At 53.2% G+C, this 19610-nt stretch overlaps 3 protein-coding genes across 9 annotated transcripts; 1 reads left to right on the plus strand and 2 right to left on the minus strand.

Annotated features, from left to right (window-relative positions):
- Positions 1 to 550: 550 nt before the first annotated feature.
- Positions 551 to 8347, minus strand: ECSCR (endothelial cell surface expressed chemotaxis and apoptosis regulator). Of its 6 annotated transcripts, XR_014296506.1 has the most exons (11): positions 8238 to 8347; positions 5003 to 5038; positions 4704 to 4754; positions 4495 to 4554; positions 3466 to 3513; positions 2725 to 2838; positions 2241 to 2339; positions 1995 to 2031; positions 1075 to 1171; positions 844 to 904; positions 551 to 765 (listed from the first exon to the last, which is right to left on the minus strand). XR_014296506.1 is itself a non-coding variant. In XM_082651041.1 (10 exons), the coding sequence occupies exons 1-10, from the start codon at positions 8296 to 8298 to the stop codon at positions 896 to 898; spliced, it is 612 nt and encodes a 203-aa protein (XP_082507167.1). In that variant the 5' UTR covers positions 8299 to 8347; the 3' UTR covers positions 551 to 895. The 6 variants fall into 6 exon arrangements, 5 of the variants coding, with proteins under 5 accessions (XP_082507167.1, XP_082507169.1, XP_082507168.1 ...); XM_082651041.1 differs by having other exon boundaries at positions 551 to 904; XM_082651043.1 differs by lacking the exon at positions 3466 to 3513 and having other exon boundaries at positions 551 to 904.
- A 1670-nt stretch (positions 8348 to 10017) lies between these two features.
- SMIM33 (small integral membrane protein 33) lies at positions 10018 to 11823 on the plus strand (the record flags this gene model as incomplete). Its single annotated transcript, XM_082650324.1, has 2 exons — positions 10018 to 10059; positions 11344 to 11823. 2 exons carry the CDS (start codon positions 10018 to 10020, stop codon positions 11821 to 11823), a joined length of 522 nt encoding a protein of 173 aa, XP_082506450.1.
- A 2869-nt stretch (positions 11824 to 14692) lies between these two features.
- On the minus strand, positions 14693 to 18731 carry STING1 (stimulator of interferon response cGAMP interactor 1; the record flags this gene model as incomplete). Of its 2 annotated transcripts, XM_082651808.1 has the most annotated exons (6): positions 14693 to 15192; positions 15793 to 15979; positions 16714 to 16952; positions 17833 to 17941; positions 18191 to 18374; positions 18505 to 18731. In XM_082651808.1, 6 exons carry the CDS (start codon positions 18729 to 18731, stop codon positions 15002 to 15004), a joined length of 1137 nt encoding a protein of 378 aa, XP_082507934.1. In that variant the 3' UTR covers positions 14693 to 15001. The 2 variants fall into 2 exon arrangements, with proteins under 2 accessions (XP_082507934.1, XP_082507935.1); XM_082651809.1 differs by lacking the exon at positions 15793 to 15979.
- Between the last annotated feature and the right edge of the window lie 879 nt (positions 18732 to 19610).

Below are 19610 nucleotides of genomic sequence, written 5' to 3' on the forward strand. Positions count from 1 at the left end.
CGGAGTTTTCTTTTCTTTTCTTTTCTTTTTTGCTGCGGTACGCGGGCCTCTCATTGTTGTGGCCTCTCCCGTTGCGGAGCACAGGCTCTGTGCAGGCCCAGTGGCCACGGCTCACAAGCCTAGCCACTCTGCGGCATGTGGGATCTTCCCGGACCGGGGCACGAATCCGTGTCCCCTGAATTGGCAGGCGGACTCTCAACCACTGCGCCACCAGGGAAACCCATTGTCACCGGAGTTTTCTAATCAGAATGCGTTGTGCGTCCCATGTTCTCACTCTCCAGACTTAAAACTTCTTTACTGGTGACAGTGATCACTGTTTACAGCTCCTTTTCTCTCCCTTCTATTGGAGTGATTAGTCCTCGTCACTACTTAATAAACCAGGTGAAACAAGGCAGACCTGACAAAAAGTTCTCTCCACCTCCCAGGTTTCTCAGAGAGCTCCCCACGGGGGTAGAAACTTGCACACATGCCTTACCTACAAAAGGAGGCCCCAGAGCTGCTAAAACACTCTGTTAAGAAATACCCATGGGAACATAGACCTTAAAAGAAATTATACTGCAGGCTAGAAAATAATTTTAATGCAAAATAGAAAGGACCAATTCGCTGTCATTTTCCTTGCTCTGGCCCTATAGACTCCTCCTCCCTGTGACTTTGAGATGGTGGGAGGAGCATGCTGTGCTTCTAGGGTGACAGTCCATGTGGGAAAGAGTCTCTCATGCTGGCAGCTTGCTCCCAGATCTGGAGGAATGCTAATGTCCTTTAGATCTGGGAGTAGATGTGAAACAATAAAATAACTTATATCTAGTTTATTGCCTCTACCCATCCCATCGCCTTCCTTCTTACAGTCACAGGGAAGCTGCATCATCGTCAGATCCACAGGGACCCAAGGTTGCTTTTAAAGAACCTGCAAAATAAATACATAATGAGGATGGATGAAGTTAACTGGGAGTGGTGGGGTAGGGAAGAGGAGAGAAGAGCCTGGATCTTTGAAAGTATCTCCTTTCTGGTTAAGGGAGTGGAGCCTGAAAGGAGGAGGAGGAGGGAGAAGGGAGGAAGGAACCAGGAAAAATGCACCTTCTCTGCTGAGGGGCATCCTTTGCTGTTATTCATGTTGATGTTCTTCATGGAGATGAGGGTGATGCTGTCTTTCTCTCCATTGGCTGTGGAGCAGCTGGGGAAGGAAGGGAACATGGGTTATAGACAGAAGGAGCCATAGGGCAATGGGGGTCAAGGAATTGGGGGTTGTGAAACCTTTATTTTGTTGGTGGACTATAATGAAATGAGTGTGTGCTTTGAAGCCCCAAAGACTTGTGTTTAAATCTTAGTTTTGCGGGCTTCCCTGGTGGTACAGTGGTTGAGAGTCCGCCTGCTGATGCAAGGGACACGGGTTCGTGCCCCGGTCCGGGAGGATCCCGCATGCCGTGGAGCGGCTAGGCCCGTGGGCCATGGCCGCTGAGCCTGCGCGTCCGGAACCTGTGCTCCGCGGTAGGAAGAGGCCACAGCGGTGAGAGGCCCGCGTACCGCAAAAAAAACAAAAAAAATCTTAGTTTTGCAAACTACCTACTACTTGTGTGATCTTGACCAAGTTATAACCTCTCCTAAGTCTTAATTTTTTAAATGTGTAAAATGCAGTAATATCTGCCTTGAAGAACTCCTCTAAGAATTTGAGATATTACAAAAATTTCTACCATAGTGCTTGGCACATATAAGGTGTTCAACAAGTGGTTCCTTAAATAAGTACCTTCTTGTTTAAGGAGTATATCAGAATCCGAATTCCTGCACTTTTCACGAAGGGGTTATAAAGACTTAGCCTTGGGGCTGAAGCGTTCCAGTCCATCACCTGCCCGAGCCCTGGTCTCGGTGAGGCTGTCAGGATTCTGTGTGTGTGTGTGTGTGTGTGTGTGTGTGTGAAGGCAGGAAGTGTTGGTCCCTCTTGGAATGGGGGAGTAAGAGGTCAGTAGATGATTCTTCCCTTATACCTCTGACAGTCTTACCTTTCAGAGAGCCCCGAACTCCCAGGTTTCTGGGGATCTGTAAAAATCCAAAGGCACAGATTGGAGGTCACAGGCTGTAACTCAGAAGCCAAAGCTGCCCCTCAAAGCCCACCCAGTGGACCCTCCCATTTCCCCTAGTGGTGCCATTCCTTCCCTCAACTCCAGGTTGGGTGTCAGTTCCAGAATCTAGCTCTGGGTCCCTCATCAAAGAGAGGCAAAGGGGGCCCTGAGGGTCAGGGCATGTACCTTCAGACTCCTTGTTCTTCCGACACTTAAACCTTAGACTGACCACACTGACCAGGACGATCACCACAACCACCAGGATGGCAATGAAGCTGATAACACCTGAATAGGGAAGAGGATGGGGTGAAGGAGAAGCAGAGGACAGGACGGAAGAGGGCAACAGGAGTCCAAATTCCCTTCCCAGCTAAGTGCTGTGTAGACAGGCTCTGGGAGGAAAGTTAATTCCCCTTCTCTGTTGAATGAATGAGCTCTCAGCCTGCTATTTCTGGCTCCACAGCCCTACCCCCATCCTCCCTTAAGAACATGGAGCCCATTGGGGTCCAGAAGAGCGGAGGGGAGGGCCAGCGGAGGCTCCTTCCCACCAGCATCTTCCTCGTCAGCCAAACCCTCCTAAACCAAATGGACAAGATTTGAACTTGAGTGCTAGAGTCCAAGTCAGCTCAGGCGTGAGGTCCCCTGCCACCCCCCACCTTCTCCTCCCTCTCACCGAATGCAGCCACAGTGAGCACTGTCTCTGACGTGGGGCTGGGCAGGACGGTCGAGTCTTCTCTCGTCCTCAAATTCATGGTGGGTAATTTGGACGTAACATTGTGAGAGGTGTCTAAAAGGGAGTAGGGATGGGGGTATCAGCGAAGGGACTGATGCGGTCTATATGAGAAAGCTGGTCCCCTCCCACTTCCCCCAGTTAGAGGACTGCAGAGAGAACTCATGCCCTACCAAAAAGACTTCCTCCCACCCTTCAGAACTGGGTGATGTGGAATCACGTGAAGAGCATTGCTGGTTGCTCGTGTTCCTAGTTCCAGAGGACTTCAGAAAATTCAGGATGCTTCTCTCATTATGCTCTTCCCACCACACCCGTGGGGTCCAGAGGAAAGGGATTTATGCTGCAGAGATAGGGAGCCAGACCGGGCAAGGGGGAGCCATCTGTGTTTTGCCAAAGGTTGAGGCGGAAGGAAGGAAGGGCATCAGATGTTTGTCCCCAGGCACTGACCTAACAAGCCAGGCTGCCAGTTAATGGGCACAAGTTTCTGGTGCTCTTAAAAAACGGTATGGTCGCCCATCTCTGCCCCGCTTCAACACGTTTACTGCAGGCCTGATTGCTATTCCGCCTCCTTATCCTCACCCAACTCCTAAATAAGTCTGGAAGTGTAGAAAAGCCCCAGAGCCGAGGGCTGGGATGAGAGAAAGGGTCAGGGTGCTCTTCACTGTGAGCACAGACAGGACGTACCTCTGCTTGTACTGTCACTGCTCTTGCTGCTGCTTGGGACACCTGTGCCTGCACCATGAAACAGGAGGGCCCAGATGGAGGGTGTCCACCCCCTCCTAGTTTTCTCCCATGCTGCTGGGTGAAGGCCAACCTGCCCTGAGAAGCGTGTAGCCCTTTCCCGCCTTTTCTGCCTCCCTTTCCAACATTTTGGGTTCTCCTACCCTCGGCTTACCCGTTCTATGTCTTTATCAGTCCTGAGTCCAGGCTCCTTTAACCTTCACTGAGACCAGTTCCTGTCTCCACTTCCCCCCAACCCCAAGCCTCTCTACTTCTCTCCCAGAGCAGGGTACCACTGGTGTGGATCCTGGCCTTGAGAACCCTCACTGTGGGGCAGGACCTGGGCTTCCCGAGGCGGGAAGAAGGAACCCAGTCAGACATGACCCGGGGTTTTTCACCCCCAGTCTCATGTACTCATGGAGTCCTAACGTGTGCTTCTGTGGCTGGGACCAAGTCAGTCCCAGCAAGGACAGGGGTGACCGGCCACGGTGCTTGAACTCAGAGTCATGGGTTTACTGGCTTCCATGGAGACCTGTGAGGGCTTCTCTGGAGCTGCTTCAGATTAGGAAGCATGCGTGGCCTGCTTAGGGCCTCAACCAGCATGTGCGCAGGGAAGTTCTTTAGCCCCAAATCTGCCTTCCGTTCCTCTGGGCTTTTACCTTTGCAGTTCCCTCTCCCTGGGATATGCCCTACCACCCTCCACCCCACAGTCTTCATCTGATTAACTCCTTTTTGGGCCTCAGCTTCAGAGATCACTCACTCTGGGATGTCTGGCCCCCAAGTCTGAAGTGGCTAATGTTGCCCGGGTTCCCATAGCACCTTCGGCTTACGCTCATCATGGCCCTTCTCACCCCGCTTTGTAACTGTCAATATGAGGTCCTATTTGCTTGTCTGGTCCTCCACTTATCTGTATTGTCCTTTAGAGCAGAAACTGTGTCTGCCTCCTCGCTGGACCCTCCCTGGATGGCATCTGTAATCTGAGTGGCAGAGTACCTGGGATGCTGGTGCTGGACAGAGGGCTGGAGTAGTTGGGCTCTGCGGAAGGACCGTCTCCTGCAAGTACAAGTGGAGGGCAGCTGGAGGTGGGGCAGGTTTGGTGACACCACACTCCCTAGCCCACCCGAGAACCCTTGGGCTCCAAGCAGATCTAAAGGGCTGGGCAAGGGACAGGGCTTGGCCCCTAGGCAACCACACTCACTCACCTGTCTGGGGGGAAGTTGGCTCTGTGGTTGGACTATGACTGCTGAAGTTTCCTGAAACAGATCATCTGAGACTGAGGGTCCGCTGCCTCCTATTGCTCCATCTGCCTCTCTCCTTTGCTAAGCTGGTGTTTTCTAGTCTTTCTTCCTCCCCCACCCCACACCCCAACCTGTCATCTCTCTCCTCTCTCAAGGCATGTGAAAGATTAGTGCCAAACAGGAACTCTTTCCTGGAGCTTTTTCCACTTTTCCTCAGCTCCCAGGCCAGAATGCTGGAGTAGGCCCTGTGTCTTTGGTCTTACCCTGAGGGCTAGTTGTCGCAGGCAGGGAGTTGTGGCCTGCAAGAGAAAGCAGAACACGTAGACTAGCTTGGTGAGCCTCCCCGGAGAAGAACCCAGGCCTTTTGGCTTCCAGCCTCCCACGCAAGAAGGCAGACACCCTTGGCAGTAGGCTAGAGGATGTGACTCCAGCTCACGGCTCTGGCTTCCTCTGAGACTGTGACTCAATCACACCATCACCAGCACCTCATGGTTCATTGTCCTAGAGTCCTTTCCTGTCTCTTCAGTCTCACATGGGTTATATACCAACCTGACACAAGGGCAGGGGAAGGTTATTCCAAAGTAGTGATACGTCCAAGGACAGAGGGCCAGTGACCTGCCACGTCTAGACAAAGACCCAGAACTCCAGCTCTCTAGCTAATGTTCTCACTACACTACCATGGAGCCACCCCTTTTCTGTGAATACTGTCATCCTGGTCTTGCCCCAAGGGAAGGGGATGGAAAGATGTGGTGAATAAGATGAGGTGAGGGATTGGGATTGGTACCTGGGCTGTCTCTGTGCCCCTCCAGCTGGAGGTAAGGGCCTACACAGGAAGCGAGTTCTGAGGTACATACAGGAGGCAAGGAAATTCTAGAACGAGCCACCAGTTTACTCTAACAGATAGAGGCTACTTCAGAAATGGTCACTGTTAGCCAAACCCAGGGAAGAGGCAATTATCAGGAGGCCCCAGTCACAAGGCCTCGTTCTCCTTTGTGTGTGTGCATGAGTGTGCCTGCGGACCTCCAGGCAGATGTGCCTGTGTGCTGTGTGTCCATATACGTGTCCCCTGTGTGTATGGGATCTGAAAGGTCAGGTTGTGTTTGCTTATTTTCCACAATGAAATCATTCTTGAAACCTGTGAACAATGTGAAAGGAAAACAACGTGGGGAAGTGGAGCCGCCCAGCTGGGTTCCCGTCCTCCACTAGCTGGGCTGGGGGCCCAGGCCCCGGTGAACAGAGGCTGCTGAGGGCCAGGGACCTGCCCAGCCTGGGGCAGCCCACTAGTTTATTTTCTTCAGCCACTGCCTTCCTCCATGGTGCTATCACTTGGATAGTGTGGAATTAATTGCTTCCAAGCCCAAGCTTGCCCAAAGCCAGGGCTGTGTTTTTCCAGGTCACCATCTCTCATAGCCCCATTCCCTCCTTGGGTGGGGCCGTCAAGAGGGGAGTTAAAACCTCTAGGTGCCCCAGCATAGAGAGAACTCTTCCTAGCTGGGGAATCACCCTGGGTGAACATTTTTCAATCTGAGGCATGTCTTAAAAAAAAAAAATCTATCAGTTATTGATCAAGCATATCTAAGGTACCATCTTTGTTCTATAAGGTGATAACTAGTTTTTAGTGGGAAGGCACAGTTCACTGCCTTCCTGCGTTTATCTAGAAGCAAAACTAGTGTCTTAGAAGGAGTTCCAAAGTCATAAGCTCTGAGTCCCAGTGGCCTGCTCTCTCTTTGTCTCCTGTCTCCCCTCCCCCTACCGGAACACTTTGTCAACAGTGGATTCCTCTGTGAGTAGAGGAGGGACTTGGGGAGCATCTGTTTCTATAGGCCGGTCTGCCTCTGACCACTAGGCACAGGGATATCTTACTTTCCTGTCTCCCCTCCCTAATCCCTACCTGCTTCACTCCCTGCCAGCCTCTCTCTTCCCCCTCTTCACCACCACCACACTGTTTTCCTCAGCAGCGTAGTTTAGTAGTTAAACTCATAAATTTAGGAGTCTGGCGGTCTTGAGTTCAAGCCCTGACTCTGTCGCTTACTGTCTGACCTGGGCCTCAGTTTTCTCTTCTTTAAAATGCAAGTGATTTTAGTAGCCCAAAAGTCATTGTGAGGATAAGAAAAGGCACATAAAGCACTTAACACAGGGCCTGACAGTTCATGCTCAAGAAATTCTAAACATTTAAAATTTTGCCCCCTTCTCTCCAATCCTCCAAGTTTCAAGTCTGCCCTGAATCTGTGTCTCCACAGTCACGTCTCTTTGTGGGCCTGAATATCCTCAAAAAGATTCCCCAGTCCACCAAAAGAAGGCAACAGCGAGGGCTGTGAGATCCTGGGATGAGCGGCTAGGATACTCAAGGGTGATTGTAGCTCAGGTAGAATCACTCAGGACATTCCTAACCCTGGGGCTTGGCTGGGACAGGATGGCAGGTAGGGAAGCTGGGACAAGCCTAGGTTTGTGAAAATATCCCCTCGTGGGTCTCACCTTTTAATCTCCTCCTCTGCCATTTCTGAGGTTTCTACGATAGCCTAGTCCCCCAGCCCCAGATCAGATGTGTGACTCTATCCTCCCGGGAGGGGGTGGGGGAATAGGAATGGGACAATCAGAGTTTTATCCCCAGTCCTTGGGCTTTTAGAAAAATGTCTGACCTTTCCAGGAGACAGAGCATTGGGGAACTTGGGCCCTCTCACCCACCGCCAAGAAACCGCCATCCTCCCTCCCCATCCAAATACTCTTGAACCCCCTTCTGCCGCTTTGAGCACATGCTCATAAATCCTCCACAGAGGACCTGTGGAGGGTGAGGTGGGGGTGGGGAAGGGATGACCGAAGGGAAGTTTCTGCCCTGTGAGTCAGAATCTCCTGGATTTCTCATGTTTCCCAGAAACCGCTCCCTAATTAGAGGACCCCTTATGAGCTGCTTCACAACTCATTAGCTAGCAGAGCTCTATCTGAGAGGTGTTGTTCCCAAGTCATTTCCTCTGGGGGTCATTTCATCTGGCCTCCTAGATGAAATGTGTACATCTTCTTTGGCAAATGGTTCTTTGTATCTAACCTGAGTCCCTCTTGCTGTGATTTGAGCATAAAGTCAATATTTGGAAATCCCAGGTTGTTACTCCTCATATGAAAGAAGAAAAAAGCTCACCTGTAAAGCCAAGGTACAGACAGTTTTGTGCTAGGACACCCTGGAAGGGGCTTTCCAGCCTCAGCCTCACACCAAGACAGTCACCTCCCACATTTCAGGGGGCCAGCCTCTCCGGGGGCCCCAGTTCACCCTGGAAAATGTCCCACAAAAGAGTCTAACCATACCTCTATTTTACCGCTGCCTGGGAATGACCAGCTCCCAAGCCAAGTGGTCCCCTTCACAAAAAGGCTCTGGAATTTCCCTCCGGGTGAGCGAAGCCCTGGATGCAGAGCCTGTGTGGTGTGTGTCCTGAAGGAGAGACAGGCGCCCAGGACTGCCGGCCGCAGGAGAGGAGCTGCTGAAGGACAGTGGCAGGTGCCTCTTACCTTGGAGCAGGAGGAAGCCCAGGATGGCCCAGCACAGCTGCGTTTCTCCGACGCTCCCCATGTCAGCTGGGTCAGCGGCAGGCAGGCAGCCTCTGTGCGGAGGCTCTGTCCATAGTGGAAAAGAGAGAGGGAGTGCTGGGGCGGGATGGGGGTGGGGGCTGACTCTCCAGAGCTTCCTGTCAAAGAATAGAAGGAAACAGATTGGGACTGGCTCCAGGGGCCCTGCTCAGCCCGGCAGCCCAGTTGAGGATGTAAGGCTGAAACAGCCGCGCCTGCGCCCGGGCTCCTCGTGGCCTGGGCTAGGGCCACCGTGGTCTCCTCCAGGACCTGTGCCCAAAAGCCAGCGATGGCAACCTGGCCCCGTGCCCCCTCTCTTCCCCTCCGTGGGGATCCATCGGTCCCTCCGTACACCACCTGGAGGTTTTCTTGGAGTGTAACTCTGTTTCATTGAGCCCTACAGCTCGGCCCACTGGCCGCCCACCCTCTGTAGACTGAATCCTCTACATGCCTCTCCCTCCTCAGGGCTCCGGATGCAGATGGGACTCCTTACATCTTTCAGGGAGACCTTACAAACATTATTGTTATTCTGAATAGAAAAACAAGAGGACCACGTTCTAAGCATCCCTCCCTCAGCCCTCCCCTCACGTTGGGGTCAGGTGTTCCCTGTGCTCCAGCAGCACCCTGTCCTTAGCATCCAGCCAGCCAGTTGCACTCACTCTGCAGGCCAAGTCAGCAGCCCAATGACCAGCAGCTTAAGCGAGCTTGGAGGTCTGAGTGGGGTCCCTAAACGTAGGGTGTGTAGCAGCTGGGCTGAGAGACAAGGAATCAGGAGGCTACATCTTACTTCCTGGGATCAAATCACTGGGTGAGGGGAGTTCCTGGGGGGTCTCCTGGTCTCCAGACTGGAATAGAGGGTGGTGCATGCACAGCAAGGGACAGATTGAGGGATGGCTGGTCCCATGGAGTTAGTTGGGAACCCAAAATTATCTTTATAAACTGTCTCCGGGGAGAGGAGAGACTGGTGGGCACTTTTTTTGTCTTGGATGCATTAAAGCACACACATTCACAAATGAAGTTATAGACAAGTGCAAAGAGACATACCAGAATTTATATTTGTGAAAGTCAAAGAACCCAAAGAGAAAAGAATGCCTTACATGGGAATGATAAATGTCAAATTCAACAAGATGTTTATCCCTACAGTGAGAAGGAGGGGAGAGGTCAGGGAGCGGGGTTTCTATTTTATTTGTAATGTTTTAGTCCTTAAAATGTTTTGAAATCAATGTGACAGACTATTGAGATGAACAGAACTAGTGGTTGGGCCAGAGAGATTTAGTATATTATAGTCTGCACTTTCCAGTGTGTTTGAGAAATCGCGTTTTTAAAAAACATCAGATAATGACTTCAAGGAATCAGTTGCGATAGAGAGCAGGCAAGTCCTGGTGGGGGGCGGGGTGGGATTAAGGCGCTGGCCAAGTGCCTGGGATCTCGTGGAGGAGGTACAGGCAGGCACACCTAGGCTCCTGAAGCTGGCAGGGGGCATGAAAGGAGGTGCCAAGGAGTAAGATCAAAGCACTGTCAGAGTTGAGGGCTGGGCTCAGGGTAGCCCAGATGTTCGAGGAAGTAAAAGCGCAGGAGAGAGCGTTGAGGCTGCGCGTGCAGAGGGTGTGTGCCCCGTAAGCCCCATAGACGTGGCAGCTCCGGGTAGGGACCGAGCTGGGGAGGCAGGCTCTCCTTTGCCCGGCTGGCCGCCAGTCCCGAGGGAGCCTTGCGCAGCCGGACAATGCATCAGGTAGATTCTCAGCTCACCCCTCCCGCCACGCTGGTGAGACTCTCCCCAGGGGCCCCAAGCCTTTCACCAGCCTGTGCTTCCCTTTTTCCCCTGTACATCCGGAGCTGCTTCCCCACCGCCTGGCCTGGGAGCTCTGTGGCCTGGGCCCCAGAGAGCTCTGACTTTCAAGCAGGGTGGGGACGTAGGTATTGAGCTTTCCAGATGCCGAGGGACAGGTACTGGGGAGGGATGGGGTGGACAGTGTGACTCAGGAACTAAAGGGAGTGGGTTTGTTCTGGCCAGCCCTTCCTGGACCCCAGGTGCCTACCCATGGGGACGGCCAGGCTGAGGGTTCAGAGTTAGGGGAGGGGATCCACCTCAAGGGTCTGCTCCTCAAGGTCCAGCTGGGGAAGAGAAGACTAAGGAGATAGTTTCTTGAGCCTGTGATAACTTCGTCGGCTCTGGGGCTTACAATATGGAGGTTTGCTACCTTGATGGTAATCCCCCCAACCCCCTCTCAATACTTAGCAGGATAGAGACAGACAGAGGTAGGGATAGTGACCCCCAGCTTTTGGTAGAAGACCCTGAAAGAGAACAGAGGTTGGCGTGGGGTCTCCTCAGTCCATCTTGGACAAAGCCAGGAATCCACACTGGGCATTCCCTCCCCTCCAGGCCCCTGAACCTGATTCTGAGCAGGGTGTTTTGGGGTATAGCTCTTGCCTCACTCCAAGCCTCTGGGGTTCATGCCTCCTCTTCCTCTCTCCCTCTCCCCAGGGTACACCCCTCTCCCTACTGTGTATGTGGAGAGTAGTGGGAACGTAAGATGCTGGACAAAATGACTCCTTTTTCCTGGGACTTTAAGGAATAGCTGTTCACTGCCCCCTGGCCAGGACATGGGACAGCAGCCCATAGTGTGCTAAGATTCCTGACCCAGGACATAGGATCTATTTAGGAGTTTTCCTGAGGACCTGGGAAGAGAGAGCAGTGGGAGGGGACTTGGCAGGGGATTTGGGGGGGTGGGGAGGCAAACTTTATATGCCAGCCTGTAATAAAGCCCCTCTCTTTGTCCCTTTCCGAATGACCTTGTTGCCTTATCTCTGTTTTTTTTCCCCCTCTGTCTCTCTGCATCTATCTTCACTTCCGTCTCTTCATCTCTCTCTTTTTCTTTCTGTCTCTCTCTTTGTATCTTTCTCATTCTCTCTGTATCCCCCCTCTGTCTTTTTCTTTCATTCTCTCTATTGTTATGTGTGTTTATCTCTGTGATTCTGTGTCTCTTCTCTCTCTGTCTTTACTGTCTCTCTGTCTTTCTTTGTCTCTCTCTCTCTCTCTCTCTCTCAGTTCCCTTTGGGTGTCTATCTCTTTCTATTTTGGTCTTTTTCTGTGTGTACGTGCCCATGTCACCCTCTCCGTCTGCTGCTTCCCTCCCAGGCTGGCCACCATCCCTGGCTTTCTGCAGCTGTGAACGGCTCAGCGGGGCAGGTGCCCCAGAGGCAGCTTCCGGAGGTGCTGGGCGGGGCCTGGGAACCACCTCAAGGGGTCGGGCTGCCCCCGCTAACTGTCATTGTCACTGCCTTTGTCTTGCTGGCAGTCTGTATCGTGGTGGCAGTCCACTGTGGGCCAAGGCTACACAAGGGCCATGCCACTCTTGCCACAGAGCCACCATCCCCAAAGCCAGAGGGTGGCATCTCTCTCACCCACTGGCGAGTGCTGGGCCGTCAGGACAGTCACGAAGATGCCCAGCAGGAACCTCCTGGCTCTGACTCCTGCCCTGTGCCAGATGGGCCCAGGTTCAGCATTGATGAAGTCACATTTCTGTAGGAGGGAGACTTTGGAAAGTTGGCCTGACCTGGCTCAGAACAAGAAACTGGACAGAGAATTAGGGCAAAAGCAAATTGGGGCCTGGGCATCAGCGCTTCGTAAGGGCACACATGGACTTAGCTGGAGCTGCCCTCTCAGCAGAGTATTTATACAGAAAGCCCTGTTGTGGACCAAAGAAATAAAAGAAGCTTGAATGCTGCTGTGAGCATTCCCAGGGCCCAATTTGTCCTTACAAACTTACCCCCTCCTCTTCAGGGACCACCAGACCACTGAACCTCCCTCTCTGAGTTCCTACTCCCTCCTCAACTCCTCATCTCCTCCCCTTTTGGTGTCAAAGTGAGTCTAGCTTGGAAGATTCCACCACCCACCCGACCCCTGTGCAGGGATGTCAGAGGCTCCTGATAGAGGACCCGTCCCCACAGCCTGTGAGGGCCAGCCACAGAGAGCCAAGGCAAGGAACTCAGGGGTCTGCCTTCTCTGAGACTTAGGAAAGGAAAGAAAATCTGTTACCCTTTACCTTTGGCTGTCAGGGACCAGGTCTTGCCAACAACTTCCAAGGCCCTTAAAAGCCCCAAGCACCAATCATAGCTCCCCAAATTGTCTTTGAATTGCCCCCACTATCTTGGAGCAAGACTCTATCTTGCCTTCCCAGGATGGGATAGAAGAAACTGGTGTGTGTGGGGGTTCTCAATACCTCCCACTTTCTGTGCACATTGGCCTGTTAGAACTAGCCTAGCATTTACCCCAGGACATTTCCCAGATCCAGAATCTTCCAGCTGGTGGGAAAACAGGAAAGGAAAAGGAGCTCCATGGAGTTTGTCTGGGGAGAGGAAGGGGTGGGAATCCCTGCAGGGGGCGGGACATGGAGGCTGGGAAGATGCAGGAGGCCAAGAAGGCAGAACAGAGCCTCCCAGTGGCTCTCTGGAAAGGTACCCCTTCCCCTGACACCTTTGAGCCTCACTTATGTGCAGTCAAGAACATGCAGACAGACATTTATGGAGGAACTTCTGGGTGCTTTACTCTGGGGAACACCTCAGGGCAACAAGTCAACCCTGGGGACTGTCCTCGGTGAGACCCCAGCACAGTCAAGGACTCTGAGAAATAACAGAAGATGAAGAGGAACAGAGACGGGGATTGTAATGTGTGCAGAGAACTGGCTTGCCTCCACTGAGACTGGTAAGAGGCAGCTCTAATGTTAATAGTTGCTCCTTCTTGTGGGCCCACTATGTGCTGGGCTCCAGACTCATCCATGGACCTACGGATATTATACTGTTTACTCTTCATAAAAGCCCTGGGAGGAGGAGCCACTGTTATCTCCATTTACAGCTGGGGATATCAAGTCACCAAGGAGGACACAAGTACTAAGTGGTGGAATCAGGATTTGAACCTGGGGCCATCAGTCTCCATAGTCTGAGCACCATGTTGGGGGCCGGATGGGTAGGGAAAGGTTATGTTGGGGATACCCTTAATTCTGGGCTGGTTTTTAAGTGTTGGAATGACTGATGTGAAGCTGGGGGATCTTCAGGGGCAGAATGGCTGGCACAGTGGGGGAGGAGAGGAGACTTTCCCCCTTCACTCCCTTGGCTCTCTCTTTACTCTCTGTCATCCTTGGGAGCAGTGTGTTGCTTCTGGCCAATATGTGTCTGTGTGTGAAGTTTTTTTCCACAGTAATACTGTACTCAGAAATTTGCGATAAAAACAAAGCATTTGTGATAAAAACAAAGGTGGGAGGGAGGGAATAAGTCTTGGGTGGAATGGATGGAAGTGGCAGAAATGGGCGTCTGGCCTCCCAGATGGGGGCAATTTTGCCTCCACGGTGTCGTTGAAATGGCTCAGGTCTAACAGTGATGGCACAAAGTATGGCAGGTGGCCAGCTGTGTTGTCCAAGGTCCCCAGCGTATATCCCATCACCTCACACAAACCCTCTTCCCCCCGTTATCCAGGGGACTCTCATCTGGAAACATTTAGCTCCTGCTTCTTTGAGCAGCCCCTTGCCCAGGACACATGTGTGTAACCGTCATGGCATCTGTGTGCTGCCTCAGGCCCCTCCCTGTCCCCCAAGCCTCCCACTGGAGACAAGGGCACTGAAAGGGCAGGTGGAGCGGGGGTGCTGCCCAGCTCTATACCCTCAGCCCAGCTGGTGGGCTCTGTCTACACTGAAATGATAGCTACCACCCTATGGCCCTGTACTAGGATGAGGAGGCGTGTAAGGAAATGTGTCTGTGCAACCAGATTTGGACATTGCAGATAATAATGGCCAACCACCTGTATCAGTCAGTCTGACCAGAAAAAGATGGCATACTCAAATAATCTGAGGAGTGTTTAAAAAAGGGACTACTTAGGGACTTCCCCGGTGGTTCAGTGGTTAAGACTCCAAGCTTCCACTGCAGGGGATGTGGGTTCAATCCCTGGTCAGGGAACTAAGATCCCAAATGCTGCATGGTGTGGCCAAAAAATTTTTAAAAATAAAAATAAAAAGGGGACTATTTAGAAAGGGCAGGTGTAAGGAAATTACAAGTGAGAGTGAGCGCTCCAGACTGAGCATCAGTGAGGCTCCAATACCACTGCCAGGACTGAAGGGGCATGAGGAGGAGGAAGTTAATGAGACCTGGAGATAGACAGGGTTACTGAAAGGGTCCTTTAGGTCTAGAGAGAGCCCACAGTGACCTTGATACTGCAGGGAGGGACCTGGGGGAATAGATAACCCAAGCTCACCCTTCCCTTCCCCTCCTTCTCCCACTGGGGCTTCCCACTGACTGAATGTGACCAGAAGCCAGAGGGCAAGGGAGCCTATTGAAGCCATCCCAGGACAGAGGAAAGGTAGAGAGTAGGTCTGAGGGTCCAATGGAAGACACCTGGAAGATCCTTTAAGTTTACCTGGCATTTAGAGTTTACAAAAAACCCATACAGCCATAGTCCTCACAAAAACTACCCTGTGAGGTAGGTAGGGCAATGATTATAATCCCACTTCATAGATGAGGACACTGAGGCTCAGAGAGGTGAAACAACTTGCCCAAGGTCATAGGATTCATCTTGAGATGTCAAACTCAGGGACCTTCTCTGAGAGGCCCTCTATGGGAGGAAATGGCTCTGCTAGGCCTCTAGCTGCTGAAGAAAGAAATCCTCCAATCCAGAGTCTTGGGGATGGCCAGGGGCTCAGGGAAGGTGACCCTGGGCCTCAGAAGATATCCGAGCGGAGCGGGAGAGGCTGTTCCATGCCACTGATGAGGAGCTCAGGCTCTTGGGACAGTGTGGAGGAAACGGGCATCACCGAGGTCCCCATGCTGCCCATGGTAACCTCCCTTTCCTCCTGCCGAAGGTGCTGGAGAATCTCCTGTGACAAGGAGAAGCTGCTTCCCTCTGCCGGTTCTGGAACGAGGGTAGGGGTGGGGAGTGGGGTGAGGGCCTCACACATTCCCACTCTAGCACACCCAGAGGACTTGCTGGGTGAATCCTCCAGCCCTCCCTCTCCCCCACCTCCCTGCACCTTCTCCCCACTCCTAGCCACTGGGGCTAGAGTTTCATGAAATCCTAGAGCTAGCAGTGGTTTTAGAGACAAGAGAATTCCACCCTCTTTCTTTTAGAGATGATACTCAGAGAGGGGCAGATACCTGCCTAAGGTCACAGAGCAAGGGAGTGGCATGGCTGAGGCTGCAGCCCTGGTCTCTTGGCTCCTGGCCTGGGGCTATCTGCTTCTTCTAGCATCCCTAGATGAAGTGAGAGGCCCCTAGAGCCCATCTCTTCACACTCCACCCGGGACCCACAGCCAAAGACCTCAGAAAGCAATCAGGTATCCCACGGTGGGGAGATGGGACCTCTCCTCTTCCTTCCAGGGGAGGAAGGGGCAGGGCTTGAATGCCCTGACCACTCGGGAAGACCCGGGCGTCGTGCTGCCATATCTCCTGCTGACCCCCTGGGAGACCCTGGGGACCCCAGCTTTTCCTGCCCTTAAGCCTATCAACCCCTCACCCTGGTAGACAATGAGGTGGCAGTTGTCCTGAGACTCAGGGACAGCTGCCAGAATGTCTTCAAGTGTCCGGCAGAAGAGTTTGGCCTGTTCAAGCCGGTCCTCCCGGCTAAAGCCAGCTCGGCCATCCTGTGACATGGCAAACAGGGTCTGCAAGGGGGTGGCATATTCCAGGATACAGATGCCTGCCTGGAGGAGGTAAAAGGAAGACCAGACTCAACCAGGGGCCAGGCAGACAGACGCTGGACCCCAGTGCCACTGCTCAATCTGTAGGGATGGAGTCAGGGGAGGTGGCCACCTGATGGGGTCTATACTGTCTGGTCGGCCTTTGCCTCTGACACCCCACTCCTAAATCAGGGCCAGGGCTGCGTTAAATTTACCCTTCCCAGATCCTCCTCCTAAGATTCTCAGGGCAAGGCCCACTGAGCTAGGCTGTCAACTGCTCCAGCTGGCAGTCAAGTCTGGGGATGGGGCTCTGGGGTTCAGCCTTGGCTGGGTTCCCCATAGCCCACGTGAAATCCTTCACACATTCTCACGGCCTTCATCTAGGGCAGATTTATGGTCAAGAGCATGGTATACTCAAGGAGAAATTGTCCACTTTCTCCCTGGTTCTCTGAGTTTCGGTTTCCTCTTCTGTAAAGTAGGGGCTATAACAGTCCCTACCCCACAGGGTGGTGGTGAGGATGCAGTGAGGTAGTCAGATGAAGCACCTGGAATAGCATCTGGCATGCAGTAAGTGCCCAATTAATGTTACTTGTCAGTTTCGTCATTCAGAGCTCAATTGGTCCCAGCCCTGGCACCAATTGGAGAAACTGAGGCTCAGAGAAGGGCAGTGAATTTTTATCAGGGCTTGGCCAGGGCCCAGAGTTCTGAGTCTCTAGGCCTGACCCCTCCCCAGCATTCCCACTTCCCTGCACACTCACCGGCTGCCCATTCTCCAGAATCTCATAGATGCTGTTGGTGTAAACCCGGCCCTTGATGCCAGCACGGTCAGCACTTTGCTGGGGCAGCTTGTGTAGGAATCGAATGTTAGGGTCAGCCATGCTCAGGTCGTCAGGCACCCCACAGTCCAACGGGAAGAGGATGTGCAGCCGTTGGCTTCCTGCGCCCCGTAGCACATTGTTGTGGAACTGATTGTAAATTTGGATCCGGGCCTGGAGCCCTGGGGTGGAGAGGCCCAAGAAGTCATTTCCACCAACTGTGTCTCCCACCCAACTCAGGACAGAGACCCACATCATTGTTCCCCTCAATGTGTGGGTGCAAGAGAACAGAGGGGCCAGTCCACTCACATTGCCTGGGAGGCCAGGACGGGAAGAGCATGTGAGCATCCTCCCCGCCCCTCCACCTACTCCCACCACCCCTTTCTCTCCCTCACTTGACCTTTGTCCAGATTTCTGTCAGCCCCACTCCTTCCCACCACAGCTTTCAGGGCTCTGAGAGGCAGGAAGAGTCCTGGGAGGTGACATGCCAGCAGGCCCACGTGCACTGAGCCAGGCCTCTAGAGGAAGCCCTGGTGTCAAGGGAAGGCAGCCATGAGACAGGGAAGAACCATGGCCTTGACCAGCAAGTCAGAGGAATGAGACACGACCCGTGGGCTCCCAGTGGGGTAGTCAAGGGTCCAGGCTCTGGACAGGCCTGGGTTCAAATCCTGTCTCCTCCTCTAACTAAGCTGTGTCACTTTGGACAGGTCACTGTATCTCTCAGAATAGCTGTGAAAACAGGGGTGATGATTATCCCTTCCTCACAGGGTGTGAATTAAAAGAGAAAGTGCGCGTGAAGGGCATACAGCATGCAGCAAATATTTATTGAAAGAATTCATGGGTGACTTGGGACAAGTCACTTAATGGACCTAAGCTCCAAATTTCTTCCTGTCAACCAGGCATAATAATAACAGCTTCACGCTTACAAGATTGTTTTGGGAATCAAATGGTTTGTTAGATATGAAAATGCTTTGAAAATATAGTGAGTTCTGGAAACACAAGGTTGTGTGTCTTACTGTCTGTCCTGTAGATCTGGAAATGGGGGCAGAGAGGATGGCTCACCTGGCAGGATCAGCCGCAGGTACCCAATATAATATGACCAGGCCAGCCCATGAGCCACATTGAAGTTCCTTTTTTCACAGATTGCAGAGATCTCTGCTTGGGCCAGGCCCTGTGGACAGCAGGGTGGGGCTGGGGGGCCTCCATGAAGAACAACATGAACCCTCCTCCTCCTCCCCCCAAGATTACCCAACCTGCTGTCATTTGGCTCTATTCTCTGCCACTGCTGAACCCAGACCATTACAGGCTCCATCCAAGGACCAGCCTCTAAACTAGTCCCACTCCCAGTACTAAGCTCAGAGCAGGTCACATGTGCCACGCCTCCTCTTGAACAGACCCTTCACCTCTCTTTGTATCGTACCTGGAGGCCCAGGAGGATATTAAGTGCCTGTGAGAGGCCCAGGAGAGCAAGCATCCAAGTGAAGGGCAGGCCAGCCACGTTTGGGAGGGAGAAGTAGAAATAGCAGGACAGCAGCAGCAGGGCCCCACGGCGCATGGGGCAGCCCAGGCAGGCCCGCACAGCCTTCCAGTAGCTGCCTTGGTACCTGCAAGTGACAGCCAAGCTCCAGACCCCAGCCCAGCTCAGCCAGAGAGATTCAAGGAGGGGCAGGGCTGGGGGTCAAGGGACTGAGACATGTTGGGTGCCTAATCGCCATGGGTACTGCAGGGAGTCACCTGGAATGGACGTGGCTCAGCTCCTCGACCAGATTGCAGACCCCCTTGATCAGCAGCCCCATCTGCTGGGAGGCCAGGTGGAGCACCAGCCACTGGAGAGTGTAGTCTGGCAGCTCCCCCAGCCCCCAGAGGGCCACCAGGCAGGCACCTAGCAGGACCAAGGCTGCTTTCTGGGCCCTGTGACCCCTGGGCTGTGGGATGGATGGATGCAGACTGGAGTGGGGCATCTGTGGATATCAAGAAATCCATGGTTGTGTTCCCCTCACTCTCCTGTTGTTCTGGGACTGAGGCTCTGGCTGGGCACTTGCCCCAGCTCTATGTTTCCCTGGTGCCCAGCCATACCCAGAGATTGCTCTTGGAGGCGCCTCGAGGGGACAGGCTGGGCATACAGCATCCCAGAGCTCCGATCCAAGAGAGATTTGTTGAAAACAGAGCAGGTGGAGAAAGAAATGCATGCGCTCCACATACACACCCCACCCAAGCCCAGTGAGACCACAGGTGTAGCAAAGAAAGAAGACAGCAACTACCCCAGACCTAGACCTGAAAGTGTCCCGTGAGGTACCACCCACCTGGGGACCCTTGGGGACCGGGGCTTCCTTCTCCCCACAATCCACCCCAAGAAGGACCTTAGTCAGCAAAGCTGAAAACTACAGTTCAGAGGGTAGGGGCAGGGCAGCCAGAAGGTTGCCACCCACCTGTGCAGCTTCTGCAGGGGCCTCAGCCTTGGAACTCAGGCCGGTCTTCTCCTGATCTTACCTTCTGCCTCCCAGACGGCAGCTTGTTTCTGGAAGGCAACAAGGAGAGAAGGCCCGGCACAAGGGCTCCCAGCAACTGAGGACGGCCTCTCAGGGTGCAGCCTGAAAATGAAAGGTTAAAAACAATGGAAACTTCCTCCACAGCACTCCAGCCCTGGCATCTCACCAAACCACAGCTGCACTGGGCTGCGCTGGGGAGGTTATTTCCTGCCACCCAAGGAGGGAGGAAGAGCCTTCCCACCAAGACCCTGGTGAGCCACGTCCCAGTATTGGGGTGAGGGAGAAAGCTTGAGAAATCCCGCATTCCACTGCCCATCCCCCAGACCAAGGGTGTTCAGAAACTCCCTCAAA

Source organism: Grampus griseus (assembly GCF_964374135.1).
Source record: "Grampus griseus genome assembly, chromosome: 3".
NCBI classification, from domain to species: Eukaryota; Metazoa; Chordata; class Mammalia; order Artiodactyla; family Delphinidae; genus Grampus; species Grampus griseus.